At 36.8% G+C, this 22938-nt stretch overlaps 1 protein-coding gene and 1 non-coding gene across 2 annotated transcripts in view; one reads left to right on the forward strand and one right to left on the reverse strand.

The window, feature by feature from the left end:
* The window catches only part of CFAP44 (cilia and flagella associated protein 44), a gene marked incomplete at its 3' end in the record, with an annotated part of 117712 nt that overhangs the window by 55611 nt on the left and 39163 nt on the right, over positions 1-22938 (reverse strand). The window contains exons 15-17 of the mRNA XM_007453147.1: positions 9385-9546; positions 8089-8316; positions 389-534 (exon numbers count right to left, since the gene is read on the reverse strand). Coding sequence (XP_007453209.1) covers positions 389-534; positions 8089-8316; positions 9385-9546 — 536 coding nt within the window. The remainder of the gene's footprint in view (positions 1-388; positions 535-8088; positions 8317-9384; positions 9547-22938) is intronic.
* Positions 5898-5969, forward strand: TRNAE-UUC (transfer RNA glutamic acid (anticodon UUC)). The gene has a single exon. It is a non-coding gene; the product is annotated as a tRNA-Glu (tRNA).

Below are 22938 nucleotides of genomic sequence, written 5' to 3' on the forward strand. Positions count from 1 at the left end.
AAAAAAAAAAAAAAAAAAGAATGACCAGGATATAAGCATATATCCTTTAATTATTAAAGGATTAATGATTCAATTAGTGATCTTTCCAGAATCGTTGTAACCCAGAACTTTCGTTATCTGACTGTGCAGTAGCATCCTCCTAAGTAACAGAAAGAAAATCCATACAATTGAACTGTGTGATAAATTCTGACAGAATATTTGATAGAAGGGATTGAAGTAGTTTCAGGAATAGCTTAGATTCTACTTTAGTCACTTGATTTATTTAACTAAACATTGTTTGAGTACTCCTCCATTTGGACAGATCTTTAAAATTGACAATATTAATGATGGACAAAAACAGACAGTAATGGGATATAGTTTTTTTAAAGCTTTCTGAAATTCTGGTCACCTGAAAGTGATAGTTGTGATGGGATTATCCTCTGTATCCTCAAGAAGACGGAAATCAAAAGGTTCATCTTTCTTTTCTGTGATATCACTGCTTTTGTCATATGGGGGAAACTCACAGTGATATAGGAAACCAGAATCATAGCCACCCTGGAAAAGAGATAAATAACATACAAGGTAGTACATGAATATAAAAAACCTATGACCCCATGAGGAGTTTTTGATTATTTCAAATTTTAACACATAAAATAGGTGTCTTAAAACATATACTTTTGTATGATTTCTATGGTTACAGATGGAGATGCTTTATAAAACCTATTAATCATTTATATGCAACTACATAATTATAAAAATAAAACACCTTACAATGATTCGTTGCTACTTAAAAGACAATACAAGAGGGACTTCCCTGGTGGTCCAGTGGTTAAGAATCCATCTCCCAATGCAGGAGACGTGGGTTCGATCCCTTTTTGGGGAACTAGGATCCACATGCCATGGGGCAACTAAGCCCGTGCACCTCAACTAGAGAGCCCATGCACCCACAACTACACAGCCCATGCACTCTGGAGCCCACACGCTGCAACTACTGAGCTCATGTGCCGCAAGGAAGAGCCCATGCACTGCAATGAAAGATTCCACATGCTGCAACAAAGATCCGACACAGCCAAAATAAATAAATAAAAATAAATATTTTAAAAAAAGACAATACACGAGAGATATCATTTCTATCTACATACTGAATTCCATTTTATTTTAAGGATTATTTGGCATTAGCAGTATTTAACAATAGAGTTTTGTAGATCATGGTTTTCAGAGACTTCCAGTCCAGGAGATTTTTTTCTCCCTAAGGCAACTGCCAGTTCTGAAAGTGGCAGCTGAGAGGTTAAGAAATTGAGCAGAGCAATCTGTAGTGTCATGGGCTTAGGAAAAGGCAAAGAATTCCCAGGGTCCTCCAAGAAGAAGGAGCCATTGTAAACACACCTTCCACTGAGCTTTCCATTGCAACCCTGGAGCACTATATCCCACAGGTATGGATAAACCAGAAATAGGCTGGCCCTCATAGGAAGTAAAACCTAATTTCAAGTCATCTCAATCACTGACTGGAAGAAACTGATCTAGGATTTATAGCTGCTTTCCAGAGCTAAAAATAAATTTCAAGAGACAATAGTAATATACAGAGACTCAAGCTGATGCTACAGTTTTTCACAGACAAGATCCAGCATTCAATTAAAAAACAATCAGGGCTTCCCTGGTGGTGCAGTGGCTGAGAATCCACCTGCCAATGCAGGGCACACGGGTTCGTGCCCCGGTCCGGGAAGATCCCACATGCTGCGGAGCGGCTGAGCCCGTGAGCCATGGCCACTGAGCCTGTACGTCTGGAGCCTGTGCCCCTCAACGGGAGAGGCCACAACAGTGAGAGGCCCATGTAACGCAAAAAAAAAACAAACTAGGTATACTAACAAAGAAAAGTCTTGATTGAAAATCAAAAGAAAGAACAGATCAAAGAAACAAAAGTACAAGAAATAGTGATAGAGGTGTTTTCAAAATGGACTTCAAATTAACTCTGATTAATATATTTAAGGCCTCTGAAGGCAATACAGAAAGAAGTCAACTAGGATCTATAAAAAAGTAGATAATGGAAAAAATTAAAATTCTAGAACTGAAAAATAAAATGACAAAAATTAGAATTCAATATATTGGTTTAAAAGCAACTAGACACAGCTAAAACTAGTTATGAAGCTGGAACAGAATCAGAAAAAATAGAGTAAGGCAGGAGAGAGAAAATACAGATGTAAAATTTTTGAAAAAGGAGTGTAAGATCTACATGGGACATAATGATAATGATTAATATACAGAGAATTAGAATCCCACAAGAAGAGACTAAAAAGACGGACCAGAAGCAGTACTGTGGTTGATAAATGTCTGAGAATTTTCTAAAACTGAATACAAATGTATTGAAGTACAAGAAATGCAATGACCCACAAGCAAGATTTATGAAGAATTTACACCTTTTAACATTACACCATGGAACTCCTAGAAGAGAGCATAAGCAAAACATTCTCTGACATAAATCATACCAATGTTTTCTTAGGTCAGTCTCCCAAGGTGACAGAAGTAAAAACAAAAATAAACAAATGGGACCTAATCAAACTTACAAGCTTTTGCACAGCAAAGGAAACCATAAAAAAAAAAAAGACAACCTATGGAATGGGAGAAAATATTTGCAAATGATGTGACAGACAAGGGCTTAATCTCCAAAATATACAAACAGCTCATACAACTCAAAAACAAAAAAACAAACAACCCAATCAAACAATGGGCAGAAGACCTAAACAGACATTTCTCCAAAGGAGACATACAGATGGCTAGCAGGCCCAGAAAAAGATGCTCAACATCACTAATTACTAGAGAAATGCAAATCAAAACTACAATGAGGTACCACCTCACACCTGTCAGAATGGCCATCATTAAAAGTGTACAAATAACAAATGCTAGAGAGGGTGTGGAGAAAAGGGAACCCTCCTACACTGTTGGTGGAAATGTAAGTTGGGGCAGTCACTATGGAAAACAGTATGGAGGTTGCTCAGAAAACTAAAAATAGAATTACCATATGATCCAGCAATCCCACTCCTGGGCATATACACAGACAATACTATAATTCAAAAGATACATGCACCCCTATGTTCATAGTAGCACTATTCACAATAGCCCAAACATGGAAACAACCTAAATGTCCACTGACAGATGAATGGATAAAGAGGATGTGGTACATATATACAGTGGAATACTACTTGGCCATAAAAAAGAATGAAATAATGCCATTTACAGCAACATGGATGAAACTAGAGATTATCATACTAACTGAAGTCAAAAAAAGAAAGACAAATACCATATGATATCACTTATATGTGGAATCTAAAATATGGCACAAATGAACCTAGCTACAAAACAGAAACAGACTCACAGACATAGAGTTCAGATTTGTAGTTGCCAAGGGGGAGGAGGGTGGGAGAGGGAAGGACTGGGAGTGTGGGATTAGCAGATGTAAACTATTATATATAGGATGGATAAACAACAAGGTCCCACTGTATAGCACAGGGAACTATATTCAATATCCTGTGATAAACCATAACGGAAAAGAATATGAAAAAAAGTGCATGTATATAACTGAGTCACGTTGCTGTACAGCAGAGACTGGCACAACACTGTAACTCAACTGTACTTCAATAAAAAAATAAAGAAATTACACCTTTTAACACAAAATCTTCAAAGCAACAAGAGAAAAAAAGATGCATAGGTTACAAAAAATAACAATAAAAAGATGTACATAGGGCTTCCCTGGTAGTGCAGTGGTTAAGAATCCGCCTGCCAATGCAGGGGACACAGGTTCGATCTCTGGTCCGAGAAGATCCCACATGCCAGGGAAGCCGTGGAGCAACTAAGTCCGTGTGCCACAACTACTGAGCCTGTGCTCTAGAGCCCGCAAGCCACAACTACTGAACCTGCGTGCCACAACTACTGAAGCCCGCGCACCTAGAGGATATGCTCTGCAACAGAGAAGCCACCACAACGAGAAGCCCACACACCACAACGAAGAGTAGCCCCCACACAGCTACAAAAACCCAATGTAGCCAAAAATAAATTTAAAAAAAAGATATAGATGGCAGAATGGAAGACAAAAGATGATAACATATCAAAGTTTTAAAAAGAAAATATACAGAAGAACTAAAAGTTTTAAAGGCAAAAAAAAAAACCCAAACTTATATATACATATATATATGTGTGTGTGTGTGTGTGTGTGTAAATATATATATATAATGTGACAATGAGGTGAGGGGGAGGATACACAACACTAAAGTGCCCTAGGATCTTTTTTCTCTAGAGCTAGTAAAAGAATAAATTTGTATCAAATTATATTAAATTAAGGATATATACTATGACCTTTAGCATCACCACTAAAAACAAAATAGTAAAAAAAAAAAAAAAAAGTATAACTAATAACCTAATAGAGAAGGAAAATTGGGGGAAAAACTACCTAATCATCTGATAGAAGGTGAAAAACCAAACATAGAATTGGTGTGATAAACAGAAATAATAAGATGGTAGATTTAATCTAAAATATATTAGCCATTACATTAAATGTAAAAGGACACTGTTCTATTAAAATAAAGATTTTACTACAGTATTAAAAAGAAAAGCCTAGCCATGTACTGCTTACAAAAGACATGCTCTGAAATAAGAATATCAAAGGTAAAGGAAAGAAAAGAATCATTAACAACTCTCAGAGTTTTGGCTTAGTAACTGGATGGATGGTTGTCACATTTACTGAGATGGAGATGGAGCAGGTTTGCACAGGGTAAGTGTGATTTAAAAGTTATATTTTGGGGATTTCCCTGGTGGTACAGTGGGTAAGACTCTGTTCTCCCAATGCAGGGGGCCCAGGTTCGATCCCTGGTTGGGGAACTAGATCCTGCATGCATGCCGCAACTAAGAAGTCCACACACTGCAACTAAGAAGTCCGCACACCACAACTAAGAAGTCCACATGCTGCAACTAAAGATCCCACGTGCTGCAACTAAAGATCCCACATGCCACAACTAAAGATTCCATGTGCCGTGACTAAAACCCAGAGCAGCCAAAATAAAAATATTAAAAAAAAGTTATATTTTGGATGTGTCCATTTTGAGGTGCCAAGTAGTGATGTCAAGTTGGACATACAAGTCCGAATATGAGAGGAGAGGTCAAGACTAGAGATAAAAATGAAATTTATTGGCATATATTTGATATTTAAAATCTTGGGACCAGATAAAATCATCTAGCAAGAAAGAGGGCACCCAAGACCACATCCTAGAGTACTTCAAAGTTCAAAGCTAGTTCAACATATAAGAAGCCAGCAAAAGAGGCTAAAAAGGAGTGGTCAGCAGATGGTGGTGTCATGGAAGCCAAAAAAGAAAATGCTTTAAGAAGAATGGAGGGTTAACTTTATCAAATGTTTCTGAGAGGTCAAATGGACAGTGAGTGACCACTGAGCTTGGCAGTAGGAAAATCTTTGATGACTTGAAGTGGTGGAGCTAGAAACCTGACTAGAATGTGTTAAAAACCAAATAGGAGGTGAAGAAATGAAGCCAGTGACTACAGACAATTCTTTCAAGTTTTCCTATAAAGGAGCAGTGGATGAGAAGAAAAGAGATGTGAAAGAAAAAAATCAAGTACTAGGAGCATGTTTATGTGCTGACGATAAGAACTGAGTAAACAGAGAGAGGCTGAAGATACAGGAGACCAGCTAGTTTATTTCAGGAGTAAAATCTTTGAGAAAGTGAGAGGGGATGGGATCAAGAGGCCATTTGGAATAGTGTCCTTGGAAAGTTGCAGGGGACCATTCACCAACTGTTAACAGTAGCAGACAAACTTGTATGGATCTCCATAGGACATTAGATCTCATTAAGACAAGATAAGGAAATTCCATCTGATTGTTTTTATTTTATTTTCTCAGTGAAATGTGAGATGGGAATTCCTTGGTGGTCCAGTGGTTAGGACTCTGCGCTTTCACTGCTGGGGCCCGGGTTCAATCCCTGGTCAGGGAACTAAGATCCTGTAAGCCGCTCAGCGGGGAAAAGAAAAAAAAAGAAAAGAAGGAAAAGGAAAAAGAAAAGAAATGTGAGATAAGGTTATCATTAGAAATTGAGGGAAGGTACAAAATGATTGATGGGAGAAGAATTAAAGCGATAATTTGGAAAGTGGGAAAGTGAACATGGCTGGGCAGTAGAACCAGCCTGCACTGTGAGTACTGATTTGAGAACTGTGGTCGTGCCTTCAAAATGAGACTGGTTTTCTGCAGCATCTGCCTGGATGCAGGCACAGAGTTGGCAAATAGTTGAGTCAAGCAGGGTTAGTGTCAATTCTTCTGAACTATGCCTTGACCTTGTATGCTGGTGTTGTTTAATGGTTAAGAGCATGGACTCTAGACCCAGACTGCCTGAGTCCAGATCCTGGTTCCACCCCTCATTAATTATACAACCTCAGATAAGTTACCTAACCTCTCTACTCCTTGGTTTCTTCTTATGTAAAATGCAAATTACGAAGAGTGCTTATCTTAAAGGGTGGTCACTTAGAATGGTGACTGGCATATAATAAGCAGGTTTCCAGATTTAGCAAATAAAAATACAGAATGAATGTTAACTAAACTTATTGTGGTAATCATTTCATGATACATGCAAGTCAAATCATTATGCTATATACCTTAAATTATACAATGCTGCATGTCAATTATATCTCAGTAAAACCAGAAAAAAGTTTTTAAATGCAGGATGCACAGTTAATTTGAATTTCAGATAAACAACAAATATGTTTTTAGTATAAGTATGTCCCATGTAATACTTATTTGGCACCTCTAAAGGTAAGCATTAAATATGTTTGTCAGGGCTTCCCTGGTGGCGCAGCGGTTGAGAGTCCGCCTGCCAATGCAGGGGACATGGGTTCGTGCCCCGGTCCAGGAAGATCCCACATGCCACGGAGCGGCTAGGCCCATAAGCCATGGCCGCTGAGCCTGTGCGTCCAGAGCCTGTGCTCCGCAACGGGAGAGGCCACAACAGTGAGAGGCCCGCGTACCTCAAAAAAAAAAAATATGTTTGTCAAATAACTAATAATTCTTGCATATGTTTCAAGGACACTAGAACTCTATTATATTACTGTACAGTTGTTTCTGTGCCTCTCTCCCTCATGATGTGAGGAAACTTTCAGAAGGCAGGATCATGTCTTAATTATTCCTTTACCCCATGAACCCCACACAACAGTAGCCATCGATAATTGTTTCATAAAGCACAGAAGATAAAAGGTCAAGGCACTAATACATGGAATCCTAAGGTGCCTCCATCACTACTTTCTATCCTTCTTGCTGCTTGTCTCCTTGGGAGTTGCCATCAAAGATATATTTCTAAGAAATGTTGAAGAGGAGTGGAGTTAACTCTCATCACCTCTTATAGCAACAGTACTCAGCTAGGCAGTCTCCTGGCCTGGCCAAAGATCTGATACCACTTATGAATTAGAGGTAATAATTGACATAAAAGTATATGTGAAAGACTACTTTTTTGGTGAATGGAATTGAAATTTGTGACAAATTCATAATGAAGAAATCTTGCTTTGCAATAGATCAATAAAATATTTTATAAGAGTATAAAATATATAATTACAGGATGTAATTGTCACATTATTGTAACATTCGCAGGTGCTTGTCTCACATTTTTCTCTTCTTCCTTATTAGCCAAGTCCCAATTTCACTCAGGGTGGCAATGTGACCATCTAAAAACAGTCATTTTCCCAGACTTCCATGCAGCCACACAGCATAGTTGTAGATAATGAAAGGTAAGCAAAAGTCTAGTGGACTGTGCTGCCATCATATTCAAAATTTTAAAATGATAAACACAGCTGGAAAACCCCTTAGCCCTTTGCCCTTCTACCTTTAATTCTCCTCCCCTTTGACCTTCTGAAACGTGTCATTGTCATAGATAAGATACAATAAGTAGACATATAAAACATATTAAGATGATATAAAAACAAACTCACATTCATTCATCAAAATTCACACCTTCGGTAGTAGTTAATAGCTGAAGTCTCACCATAGAGTAAGGAAGTAAGAAAGTGATGGAAAATAATACCTATAATTAGATTAGGGTTGAGATAAAAGTTTATTACATTATTACTTACCAAAGAAACCCAGAACTTCCCTGGCCCAGAGTAAAATCCACAGAGGATGTGACAGGGGGTTAAAGGAATAAAGATTTCGGGTAATGGTTCCTCCTCCTCCTCCTCTTCCCCCTGGAGTTCCTTTTCTCCATCTTCTCCCATCTCTGCTTCTAGGCTTTTCCTCCTTTCTTCCTTTTCCTTCTCCTTCAACTCCTTTTGTTTCTTTCTCTTTGCAATTTCTATTAATCTCTTGTGCAAAAGAGATATTGAGATAAAAATAACTGTAATTCATTCATTCATTCACACTATTATTATTCACACTATTATTAAAGTAGGAGGAAGATAGAGTCCTAGAAAAATTCACAGCTCTAATGTAACAAATAATGTCATTTAAAGATTATTATCAAGTTGGGAATATATTTTTATTGTTAAAATTTTCAAATCATTGGAATGACTTTCTGCATAACTCCTATTGATCCTGGTTTTACAGAAATTATTTTGCCCTTTTTTCCCTAATAGAGAAGTTAAATATAGCTTCTCTCAGAGCCTATCACTGTCAATCCATGAATTTGGTGGATTGAAATAGTCCACAGGGGAAGCTGTTTCTATCTTTAGCGGTACAGTGATTTAGGACCTCAGCTTCTATCAACTGGCTATTGCAAAAGCCCCCTAGCACTGGCATCCCTACCTCCCATCTTTTACCTCTTTATTCCATTTACCTCTTAGAATTAACTTCCAAATTTATATGATCTCATCACATCAATCTCCTCCTCAAAAATTCAAAATGGATTCCAATGGCCCAAAAATTAAATTAAAACATCTTGGCTAATATTTAAGGGGTTCCATGTGGTGGTCACAGACTCCTGTCACACCCCTCCACAAATTGTATCCCTCTGCCTCATGGTCCATTCTTCACTTTTCGAAAACACCAGAACTCTTGCAATTCTTCCTTCCCTCAGGATGTTCTCCCAGCTTTTATTGCCTTCCTCCTCATTTTCAACCTGTCAAAATCCTTCCCATTCTTTAAATACTAAATATCACCTCCATGAAGTCATCCTTGACCTCCTCTCACCCCTCTATCAGAATCATATATTCTTTCCTCTGTGTGCCCCTAAAAGTCCTTTCTTTGCACTGTGATTTTAATATCTACTCATTACTACCTTCTTATACAATAAGCTGCTTTCTACCAAATAAGCTCCTTAAAGTAAACGTCTATGTCTTATTCTTCTTCGTATTTTCCCAGCACTTAACACAGGATATTTTATATTCTAAGAAAGAAAAAAAATTAGAAGACAATGCTTTAAGGGCATTTCATACCAGAATCTTAGATTTGATACTTGAGAAATGGAAACATTTTATACACATGTCTTTGATTTCATAGGAAACTACATCATGGTCCTCCTCCTCCTCCTTTATAGTTGGAAATGGAGCTTCAAGAACATAGCCATTCTCACAAATAATCAGTAAAGTACTTTCAGGCTAAAAAAAAAATTAAAACATATCATTTACATTTAGGCATATTTTTAGAAGCACAGTTCATAAAGATTTTAAACCAGGGAAACTATAATTGCTATGTATGTTAGCCATTTTTAAAAGATACTTATTACCAGTAATAACCACAGTGAGGAACTTAGTCAATCTTATTAATCACTATACACAATTATTAGTACAATTATATCATTAATTAATAAGTTAAGTGTTAAAATTAGATTTAGATTCATTTCCCTTATAGATGCCATATTTTCTGAGCCAAAAATCTGGTTGTGAAATGTTAGCCCAAAGGGCAGAATATTAAAATTAGGACTGCCAAGGAAAATCTGCAATATGTGAATGGCATATACAACCTCAGCCTCCTTTGATGGATCATCCTCTCTCTGCCTGAGTTCATTTAATGTGGATGTCCCCAAGATTTCTGTTCACTTCCCTCTTCTTCTTTCTCTCCATAAACATGCCCTGGGAAATCTTATAGCCAATCAAGGTTTCATTACCACTCACAAGCAATTAGACTCCAGATTAATCTCTCTAGTCCAGTCCAAAATCATGTATTTAACCATGTGTGGGAAATCCCCATCTTGACAGTCTACAGAAATGTTATTCGAAATGTTTATTCATTCAGTTATTCTATTCTATACTTATTATACACCTATTATGTGTTCAGAATTTTGTAGAGGGCTAGAGGCAAAATTATAATAAGAAAAATAGGGATTGTCTCTGCCATTTTGAAGCTTACCTCCAATGGGAGAGCCTGTCATTTAACAAATCAAATAAATAAATGTAAATTATAACTGCAATAAGTGTTGCAGAGGTACCACAAGAGTAAGGAGGTTGTTCAAGGCTTCCTGAGAAGGTGGTACCTAAGTCTCAAGGTGAAGGATGAGTAGAAGATATTTTTATATCTTCTACTTCTATTTTTATATCTTCTACTTCTCCCTTAGGGGAGGGTTTGAGGGAGCATGCTATGTAAAGGACATGCCATGTGCAAATATCCTGTGGCACATTTGGGCTTTTAAGAAAGTTGTGGCCTTGGGGGTTATCACCTAGGTGAAGGGAACAGAGTGAGAAGAGAGATTGGGACAGAGCCTTGGGGAAACAACACTCAATGGCTGAGTGAGGGAGACTGAGACGGAGTGACAAGATGTAAGAGAAGGAACAAGGAGAGCATAATGTCCCCCAAATCAAACAAAGATGGTATTTCAAAGAGGAAGTGAGGGTCAACAAGGTCAACTGAGGCTAAGAGGGCAAGAAGATAAGAACTAAAACTGTTAAATGGATACCACCAGTATCTTTAGAAGAGCTGATCTGGTGGAATTATGAGACACAAGAAACTCGAAAGAATGTATAAAGGAAGGAGTAGGTGTAAGGAAATGCAGTTCGTGGGAATAAACAATCCTCTTAAGAAAATGGGGAGGAGAAACATGGAGCAGTGACTGGAGGAGAACATGAAGTCAAGGAATTTATTTTTTATACATGAGTGTCTTGAATATATTTAAATACTGATGGAAATAATCCATTTAACAAGTAAGGTTAAATTTATATGACAGAAAAGAGAAAATAAATGTGTGAAATGTTGAAAAAAGTGGGAGTAGAATCCAAAGGTCACAAGGGAGAATTGGCCTCAAGTGGGAAGGCACACAGCACCTCTACTGTAAAAAAAAAAAAAAAAAGGGAAGAGGATCAGGTACATGAAGAGGTAACAGGAGTTTACGTTTGGTAGTGGGAAGGTAAAGGAGTTCCTGGCAGAGGGCTCCTACTCTATGAAATAAGTGATGCTGAGAATGAGAGGAAGCCAGCTAGTGGGAGGCTTGAAGCTTTGAGGAGAGGAGGAGTTTTCAAGTGTTCATTGTGGATGAAAGAGAGTTGATAAGAACAATGTCATAGGATTGCTAAGCCATATCATGAATTGTGTTGAGGCCATTTGAGTCACTAAATTATGGAAAAGCTAATCTTCTCTGATATATGACTATCTCCAGCTGCCCTTGGTAATCACTGTAGGCAAATACAAATCAGTTGGGGGCATTCAGGGATGCATTTTTGCCAGAAGTGTATGAAAAAAAAGAGAAGGGAGCTCAAGGCATTGGAAGAGTGCTATTGACCCCTACTGAAAAGAATCATGACATTTAAGCCGGATATAGGGGGAACTTAAGACAAGAGCGGACTAACGAGTGAGGGAAAGCAGATGGTGAATGAACAAGGGGTGCCTGGGACTTCAGAGAACAAGTAGAGCAGAAGTAGCTAAGTTAACAGGCTGGATAGAAGAGAGGTTGAGGTTAGAATGTGAGATATCTGAATAGTAGACTTTTAAAGTTGAGTTCTTACAAGACGTTGTAGTCTGAATCATGCCCCGCCAAATTCTTATGCAGAAGTCCTAAACCCCAGTATCTCAGAACTGTATGTGACTGTACTTGGAGATGGGGCCTTTAAGCAGGTAATTATGTTACGATACAGTTGTTAGGGTGGGTCCTAATCCAGTAGGACTGGTGTCCTTATAAGAAGGGGAGATAAGGACACAGAGGGACAATCATGTGAGGACACAGTGAGAAGGTGGCCATCTGCAAGCCAAGGAGAGAGGTCTCAGAAGAAATCAAACCTGTCAGCACCTTGATCTTAAACTTCTAGCCTAAAGAACTGTGAGAAAATAAATTCCTGTTCTTTAAGCCACCCAGACTGTGCTATTTTGTTATGGAAGCCCTAGTAAACTAATAAACTGGTGGTTATAGTGCCCAGTGGGTGGCTGTGAACGTGTGTGGATAAACTGTAAAGGTCATGGGAAATGAAGAGGTTAAGAAACTCAGAGGCTGATGTGATTTGATCGACTAGGCACATGGTGTTAATATCATTCAGTATAATTGTTTAAACTTTGGATAAAGAGAAAGATAACCATATTCTCAAAATTTTAATAAAGAGGCAGGCTTGACCAGGTGGTCAGAAGATAACAGCAATATAAAAAGATGGAAGGTGATATAGCCAAGTTACAAGAGCCTCAGAGGAGCTGTGTTTGTATGAGTCAAGTCATAAAAGTAATAAATATTGCCACAAATGAAATAAAAGTTAACTATTATACTTCTCTCCCTGACCCCAAACAGATATAATGAATGCTAAGAAGTTGATGTGTATCCTTTCACACTTTTCTCCTCAGAATAGAATTTTTTCGAGTACAGAAAAGGGTATTCATTTACTCATTCAGTGAAGATACGGTCAATCCATATGCATGAAGATAAAATAACCAGAAACATTAGAAATAAGACATCAGAAGTGAGAGTCAACAAAACAAATACCAAAAACTCCATAAAGACTTCAGATGTTGAAATTATCAGACTCAGTCCAAAAAACAATTATGCTTACTATATTTAAAGGAATATAGAAGTATCCACAGGGAGCAAAAAAATATAAAACTAACAAAACAAATATGACAAACAACCAAATAGAACTTCAAGAACTAAAAAATACAGAAGTTGAAAATAAGATCACAAAGGATGGCTTTAACACCAGATAACTGAAGAGATTACTAGTCAGTAGAAAATATGAGAATAAATTTGTAAAATACAGCCTGGAGAGATTTTTTTAAGCTAGAAAATATGGAAGATCTGTCATTTATACGACAGAAAAAAACAGTGTGAAATTTTGGAAAAAGTAGGAGACAGAGAAAGTTAAAATGAGAGGACAGAGGAATCTGTTACAAACAAAAGAACAAGGGAAAAAACCCTTAAAAAAAATTAATGAAACAGAAACAATTTACCAGATAAAGAGCTCAAAGCATTAGTAATACATATGCTAACTGAATTTGAAGAAAGAATAGATGAACACGTGAGAATTTTAACAAAAACTAGAAAAATATAAAAAACAATCAGAGCTGAAGAATACAGTAACAAATGAAAAATACACTAGAAGGAATTAGAGCAAACTAAGGGATACAGAAGAAAGCATAACTGATCTTGAAGGTAGAATAATGGAAATCACCCAATCAGAATAGCAAAAAGAAAAACAAAATTTTAAAATGAGGATAGTTTAAGGGACCTCTGGGACACCATCAAGCATACTAATATTCCCATTATAGAGATCCCAGAAGGAGAAGAGAAAGAGAGAAAGGGGTTGAAAATCTATTTGATGAAATTATGGCTGAAAACTTCCCAAACCTGCAGAAGGAAATAGATATCCAGGTACAGGAAGCACAGAGATTCCCAAACAGGATGAACCACAAGTGAAGAAATTAAAAGAACAAAGAAGAACTACAAAAACAGCCAGAAAACAAGTAACAAAATAGCAATAAGTACATGCCTATAAATAATTACTTTAAATTAATTGTCAATGTACCATTAATGGACAATTGTCAATTGTCCATTAAATGTCAATGGACCAAATACTTCAACAAAGAATTATGGGTGGCTCATTGGTTTTAAAAAAAAAAGACCCATCCATATGCTGCTTACAAAAGACTCACTTCAAAGCTGAAGACACACAGAGACTGAAAATGAGGGGAGGGAAAAATATATTTCATGCAAATGGAAATGACAAGAAAGCTGGGGTAGGAACACTCATATAGGACAAAGTAGACCTTAAAACAAATTTTATACAAAAGACAAAGAAGGGCATTATGCAGTGATAAAGGGATCAATACAGGAAGAGAATATAACATTCATTAACATATGTGCATCTGGGACTTCCCTGGTGGTCCAGCAGCTTAGGCTCCGCACTTCCAATGTAGGGGGCCCAGGTTCAATCCCTGGTCAGAGAACCAGATCCCACATGCCACAGTGAAGTTCCTGTAGGCCACAACTAAAGATCCTGCATGCTGCAACAAAGACCTGACGCAGCCAAATAAATAAATATTTTTAAACTGTTTTTAAACAACATATGCACCTAATATAGGAGCACCTAAACATATAAGGCAAATATTAACAGACATGAAGGAAAAAATTGACAATAATACCATAATAGTAGGGGAACTATAACACCCCACTAATGTCAATGGACAGATAATCCAGACAGAAAATCAATAAGGAAGTGGTGGTTTTTAGTGACACATTAGAGCAGTTGGACTTAATAGATAACTACAGAACATTCCATCCCCAAACCACAGAATACATATTACTCTCAAGTGCACGTGGCACTTTCTCTAGGACAGAACACATGCTAGGCCACAAAACAAGTCTCAACAAATTTAATAGAATAGAAATGATATCAAGCATTATTTCCAACAACATGGTATGAAATTAGAAATCAATTACACAAAGAAAATGGCAAAAACACACATATGTGGAGCCTAAACAACATGCTACTGAAAAACCAAAGGGCCAATGAAGAAATCAAAGAGGAAATCAGCAAATATCATGAGACAAATGGAAATAAAAACACAACTTTCCAAAATCTATGGACACAGCAAAAGCAGTTCTAAGATGAAGTTTATAGTGATGCAGGCCTATTTCAAGAAACAAGAAAAATATCAAGTAACCTAACCTACCACCTAAAGGAATTATGAAAAGAAAACAAAGCCAAAAGGAATCAGCAGAAGAAAGGAAATAAAGATCAGAGAGGAAATAGAGACCCAAAAAACAGAAAACAGCAATGAAACCAAGAGCTGTTTTTTTTTAACAAAACATGAACAAAACTGATTATCTTTTATCCAGGATCATTGAGAACAAAAGAGAGAGGACCCAAATAAACAAAATAAGAAACGAGAGAGGAGAAATTACAACTGACATCACAGAGACACAAAAAAATCACAACAGAATACTGTGAATGGTTATAGGCCAACAAATTGGACAACCTAGAAAAAATGGATAAATTTCTAGAAACATACAATCTACATAGACTGAATCAGAAAGAAATAGACAATTTGAACAGATGAATCACTAGTAGTGAAATTGAATTAGTAATTAAAAAAACTCCCAGCAAACAAGTCTATGACTTCACAGGGGAATTCTACCAAATATATAAAAAGATCTAATACCTATCCTTCTCAAACTGTTCCAAAAAATTGAAGAGGGAACACTTCCAAATTCATTCTATGAGGCCACCATTACCCTGATACCAAAACCAAATACACTACAGAAAAAAAAAAGAAAATTACAGGTCAAGAGCAAAAATCCTCAACAAAATATTAGAAAAAAATTCAGCAATATGTAGAAAATATCATATATAAAAAGGATCATACATCATGATCAAGTGAGATTTATTCCAGAGATGCAAGGATGGTTCAATATCCACAAAAATCAATAAGATACAGCACATTAACAAAATTAATGGTAAAAATCACATTATCTCCACCAGGAAGCCTACACAACCCACTGAACCAACTTTAGCCACTGGGGACAGACACCAAAAACAACAGGAACTACGAACCTGCAGCCTGCAAAAAGGAGACCCCAAACACAGTAAGATAAGCAAAGTGAGAAGACAGAAAAACACACAGCAGTTGAAGGAGCAAGATAAAAACCCTCCAGACCTAACAAATGAAGAGGAAATAGGCAGTCTACCTGAAAAAGAATTCAGAATAATGATAGTAAAGATGATCCAAAATCTTGGAAATAGAATAGACAAAATGCAAGAAACATTTAACAAGGACCTAGAAGAACTAAAGATGAAACAAACAATGATGAACAACACAATAAATGAAATGAAAAATACTCTAGATGGGATCAATAGCAGAATAACTGAGGCAGAAGAACGGATAAGTGACCTGGAAGATAAAATAGTGGAAATAACTACTGCAGAGCAGAATAAAGAAAAAAGAATGAAAAGAACTGAGGACAGTCTCAGAGACCTCTGGGACAACATTAAACGCACCAACATTCGAATTATAGGGGTTCCAGAAGAAGAAGAGAAAAAGAAAGGGACTGAGAAAATATTTGAAGAGATTATAGTTGAAAACTTCCCTAATATGGGAAAGGAAATAGTTAATCAAGTCCAGGAAGCACAGAGAGTCCCATACAGGATAAATCCAAGGAGAAATATGCCAAGACACATATTAATCAAACTGTCAAAAATTAAATACAAAGAAAACATATTAAAAGCAGCAAGGGAAAAACAACAAATAACACACAAGGGAATCTCCAGAAGGTTAACAGGTGATCTTTCATCAGAAACTCTTCAAGCCAGAAGGGAGTGGCAGGACATATTTAAAGTGATGAAGGAGAAAAACATGCAACCAAGATTACTCTACCCAGCAAGGATCTCATTCAGATTTGATGGAGAAATTAAAACCTTTACAGACAAGCAAAAGCTGAGAGAGTTCAGCACCACCAAACCAGCTTTACAACAAATGCTAAAGGAACTTCTCTAGACAAAAACACAAGAGAAGGAAAAGTCCTATAATAACGAACCCAAAACAATTTAGAAAATGGGAATAGGAACATACATATCGATAATTACCTTAAATGTAAATGGACTAAATGCTCCCACCAAAAGACACAGATTGGCTGAATGGATACAAAAACAAGACCCATATATATGCTGTCTACAAGAGACCCACTTCAGACCTAGAGACACATACAGACTGAAAGTAAGGGGATGGAAAAAGATATTCCATGCAAATGGAAACCAAAAGAAAGCTGGAGTAGCAATTCTCATATCAGACAAAATAGACTTTAAAATAAGGACTATCAGAAGAGACAAAGAAGGACACTACATAATGATTAAGGGATCGATCCAAGAAGAAGATATAACAATTGTAAATATTTATGCACCCAACATAGGAGCACCTCAATACATAAGGCAAAAACTAGCAGCCATAAAAGGGGAAATCGACAGTAACACATTCATAGTAGGGGACTTCAACACCCCACTTTCACCAATGGACAGATCATCCAAAATGAAAATAAATAAGGAAACACAAGCTTTAAATGATACATTAAACAGGATGGACTTAATTGATATTTATAGGACACTCCATCCAAAAACAACAGAATACACATTTTTCTCAAGTGCTCATGGAACATTCTCCAGGATAGATCATATCTTGGGTCACAAATCAAGCCTTGGTAAATTTAAGAAAATTGAAATTATATCAAGTATCTTTTCCGACCACAACGCCATGAGACTAGATATCAATTATAGGAAAAGAGCAGTAAAAAATACAAACACATGGAGGCTAAACAATACACTACTTAATAACGAAGTGATCACTGAAGAAATCAAAGAGGAAATTAAAAAATACCTAGAAACAAATGACAATGGAGATACAACGACCCAAAACCTATGGGATGCAGCAAAAGCAGTTCTAAGAGGGAAGTTTATAGCAATACAAGCCCACCTTAAGAAGCAGGAAACATCTCGAATAAACAACCTAACCTTGCACCTCAAGCAATTAGAGAAAGAAGAACAAAAAAACCCCAGAGTTAGCAGAAGGAAAGAAATCATAAAAATCAGATCAGAAATAAATGAAAAAGAAATGAAGGAAACAATAGCAAAGATCAATAAAACTAAAAGCTGGTTCTTTGAGAAGATTAACAAAATTGATAAACCATTAGCCAGACTCATCAAGAAAATAAGGGAGAAGACTCAAATCAATAGAATCAGAAATGAAAAAGGAGAAGTAACAACTGACACTGCAGAAATACAAAAAATCATGAGGGATTACTACAAGCAACTCTATGCCAATAAAATGGACAATCTGGAAGAAATGGACAAATTCTTAGAAATGCACAAACTGCCAAGACTGAATCAGAACCAGGAAGAAACAGAAAATATAATCAGACCGAACACTTAAATTGAAACTGTGATTAAAAATCTTCCAACAAACAAAAGCCCAGGACCAGATGGCTTCACAGGCGAATTCTATCAAACATTTAGAGAAGAGTTAACACCTATCCTTCTCAAACTCTTCCAAAATATAGCAGAGGGAGGAACACTCCCAAACTCATTCTATGAGGCCACCATCACCCTGATACCAAAACCAGACAAGGATGTCACAAAGAAAGAAAACTACAGGCCAATATCACTGATGAACATAGATGCAAAACTCCTCAACAAAATACTAGCAAACAGAATCCAACAGCACATTAAAAGGATCATACACCATGATCAAGTGGGGTTTATTCCAGGAATGCAAGGATTCTTCAATATACGCAAATCAATCAACGTGATGCACCATATTAACAAATTGAAGGAGAAAAACCATATGATCATCTCAATAGATGCAGAGAAAGCTTTCGACAAAATTCAACACTCATTTATGATAAAAACCCTGCAGAAAGTAGGCATAGAGGGAACTTTCCTCAACATAATAAAGGCCATATATGACAAATCCACAGCCAACATCGTCCTCAATGGTGAAAAACTGAAAGCATTTCCACTAAGATCAGGAACAAGACAAGGTTGCCCACTCTCACCACTCTTATTCAACATAGTTTTGGAAGTTTAAGCAACTGCAATCAGAGAAGAAAAGGAAATAAAAGGAATCCAAATCGGAAAAGGAGAAGTAAAGTTGTCACTGTTTGCAGATGACATGATACTATACATAGAGAATCCTAAAGATGCTACCAGAAAGCTACTAGAGCTAATCAATGAATTTGGTAAAGTTGCAGGATACAAAATTAATGCACAGAAATCTCTAGCATTCCTATACACTAATGATGAAAAATCTGAAAGTGAAATCAAGAAAACACTCCCATTTACCATTGCAACAAAAAGAATAAAATATCTAGGAATAAACCTACCTAAGGAGACAAAAGACCTGTATGCAGAAAATTATAAGACACTGATGAAAGAAATTAAAGATGATACAAACAGATGGAGAGATATACCATGTTCTTGGATTGGAAGAATCAACATTGTGAAAATGACTCTACTACCCAAAGCAATCTACAGATTCAATGCAATCCCTATCAAACTACCACTGGCATTTTTCACAGAACTAGAACAAAAAATTTCACAATTTGTATGGAAACACAAAAGACCCCGAATAGCCAAAGCAATCTTGAGAACAAAAAATGGAGCTGGAGGAATCAGGCTGCCTGACTTCAGACTATACTACAAAGCTACAGTAATCAAGACAGTATGGTACTGGCACAAAAACAGAAAGATAGATCAATGGAATAGGATAGAAAGCCCAGAGATAAACCCATGCACATATGGTCACCTTATCTTTGATAAAGGAGGCAGCAATATACAGTGGAGAAAGGACAGCCTCTTCAATAAGTGGTGCTGGGAAAACTGGACAGGTACCTGTAAAAGTATGAGATTAGGTCACTCCCCATACACAAAAATAAGCTCAAAATGGATTGAAGACCTAAATGTAAGGCCAGAAACTATCAAAATCAAACTCTTAGAGGAAAACATAGGCAGAACACTCTATGACATAAATCACAGCAAGATCCTTCTTGACCCATCTCCTAGAGTAATGGAGATAAAAACAAAAATAAACAAATGGGACCTAATGAAACTTCAAAGCTTTTGCACAGCAAAGGAAACCATAAAGAAGACCAAAAGACAACCCTCAGAATGGGAGAAAATATTTGCAAATGAAGCAAATGACAAAGGATTAATCTCCAAAATTTATAGGCAGCTCATGCAGCTCAATAACCAAAAAAAAACAACCCAATCCAAAAATGGGCAGAAGACCTAAATAGACATTTCTCCAAAGAAGATATACAGACTGCCAACAAACACATGAAAGAATGCTCAACATCATTAATCATTAGAGAAATGCAAGTCAAAACTACAATGAGATATCATCTCACACCAGTCAGAATGGCCATCATAAAAAAAATCTAGAAATAATAAATGCTGGAGAGGGTGTGGAGAAAAGGGAACACGCTTGCACTGCTGGTGGGAATGTGAATTGGTACACCCATTATGGAGAACAGTATGGAGGCTCCTTAAAAAACTACAAATGGAACTGCCAAATGACCCAGCAATCCCACTACTCGGCATATACCCTGAGAAAACCATAATTCAAGAAGAGTCATGTACCAAAATGTTCATTGCAGCTCTATTTACAATAGCCTGGAGATAGAAACAACCTAAGTGTCCATCATCAGATGAATGGATAAAGAAGATGTGGCACACATATACAATGGAATCTTACTCAGCCATAAAAAGAAACAAAATTGGGCTATTTGTAATGAGGTGAATGGACCTAGAGTCTGTCATACAGAGTGAAGTAAGTCAGAAAGAGAAAGATAAATCCCGTATGCTAACACATATATATGGAATTTAAGAAAAAAAAATGTCATGAAGAACCTAGGGGTAAGACAGGAATAAAGACCTACTAGAGAATGGATTTGAGGATATGGGGAGGGGGAAGGGTAAGCTGTGACAAAGCGAGAGAGTGGCATGGACGTATATACACTACCAAACGTATAATAGATAGCTAGTGGGAAGCAGCCGCATAGCACAGGGAGATCAGCTCAGTGCTTTGTGACCACCTAGAGGGGTGGGATAGGGAGGGTGGGAGGGAGGGACATGCAAGAGGGAAGAGATATGGGCACATATGTATATGTATAACTGATTCACTTTGTTATAAAGCAGAAACTAACACACTATTGTAAAGCAATTATACTCCAATAAAGATGTTAAAAAAATCACATTATCATCTCAATAGATGCAGAAAAAGCATTTCACGAATTTCAACATCCATTCATGATAAAAAAAAAAAACTTATCAATGTTGGCATTGAGGGAACATACCTCAACATAAAAAAGGCCGTTTATGACAAACGCAGAGCTATCATCATACTCAATAGTGAAAAACTGAAAGCTTTTCCTCTAAAATTGGGAAAAAGACAAGGATGCCCACTCTCACCAATTCTATTAATATTTTTAACATAGTATTGGAAGGCCTAGCCACAGCAATCAGATAAGAAAAATAAGACAAATTGGAAATGTAGAAGTAAAACTCACTTTTTACAGATGACATGATACTATATATAGAAAAATCCTAAAGTCTGTATTAGAATAAAGTTGCAAAATACAAGATTAATATACAGTCATACACTGTACACATGGTATCAACTACCATCATGCATGATAAACCCACTGGAGAGTTGCTGTTTTACATCCCTTAACCAAGACACCCATGATAAAGGTCAGGACCCAAGGGTCAACATAGTTGGAGATACTTCTGGTAGTCATCTTAGCACTGGATGCCCTGGCCAACAACTAGTTCATCAATATTTTTATAAAATCTTGAGCCATTAACAAGTGTCTGTCTGCCTGATACAGCCAATGATAGCAACAACATTCCTTATCCAAGGAATATCTTGACTCATAGATACCCAAAATATAAATCAAGGTCACATGTCTCTACATGACTTCATCAGCTTATTCCCTTCAAGCATCCAGACATTGGAAATAATGTTAGAGAAACAATTTATTGGAATTTCCAATCAACCTTTCTTTACTTGATGTTAGAATATTTTTTCCCTGTAGAGGAGGAAAGAGTTTCTTTCTCCTGAGGTCTTCTGGGGTTTCTATTAGTCTAGAACTACATTATTGCAATTTTCATATTTGAAGATTTCCAAGTCACTTGGGTGATCCAACACAGGGCCATAAGTGTGCATTTTAGAACTATTTAACTTATGGTTCATCTTTATCTTAGTACATAGTTTTGGGGGATATAAGCTTTAGTTAGTCGTTGCCAAGGAGGAGAGGAAGATGGATGGAGGGAGAGTTAGAAAAAAATAGTGAATTAGAATGGATCCTTTAGCTGGTTCCTTGTTTAAACCGTAAAAGAAAAAAAGAAAAAAAAAGCTTGTTAGTGAAGGTTTGTCATAATTTCTTCCTTTGCTATGCCCTCATCTTGAACATGAGTCTCCATAGACTAAGGAAGACATCAAAAAGATAGCCAATTTTTGAGGCTCTTTTTTTTTTTTCTTTCTTTCTTTCCTTTTGATCAGAATACGCCTGCCCTCTTAGCAGAATCAGTTTTCGGTACTTGAAGTTTTCCCAGTATTTGTGCTACATCTCACACCACCAATAAGATGCCCTGGTTATTCTGTCAAATCTTTTATTTATCCTCATGAAAAGGTTGAATTGGGCCCCCTAGTACTCCATGAGCTAATGCAGACCCTTACCCAATTGTATGTTCTATGCACACATTCTTAAGCAATCTTATTCAAGTGGAAGATGTTGGGTTATTTTTTGTGATAAAATGACAAAATCATCACTGTAATTGTAATAACTCAACCAGATATTTTTCATCCATCATGTGTATCACAGTAAGTCACTCTCATCACATTGTTAATTATAAAATACCTGAAAATTCAATTTCATTATACTTCTCTATCCTTCATGAAGGTCTGTATCCTTGATGACTGAATGTAGTTTATGTTTTAGAGATGAAAGATGTTAGAGAGGCACTGTTTTGCAGTTTCTATTCTTCCTATCTTTAATCTGTCTTACAAAATTCCTTCATGAAAAGCTGTATGTCAACAAC

Source organism: Lipotes vexillifer, unplaced genomic scaffold (genome assembly GCF_000442215.2).
Source record: "Lipotes vexillifer unplaced genomic scaffold, Lipotes_vexillifer_v1.1 scaffold1319, whole genome shotgun sequence".
Lineage (NCBI taxonomy): Eukaryota > Metazoa > Chordata > Mammalia > Artiodactyla > Lipotidae > Lipotes > Lipotes vexillifer.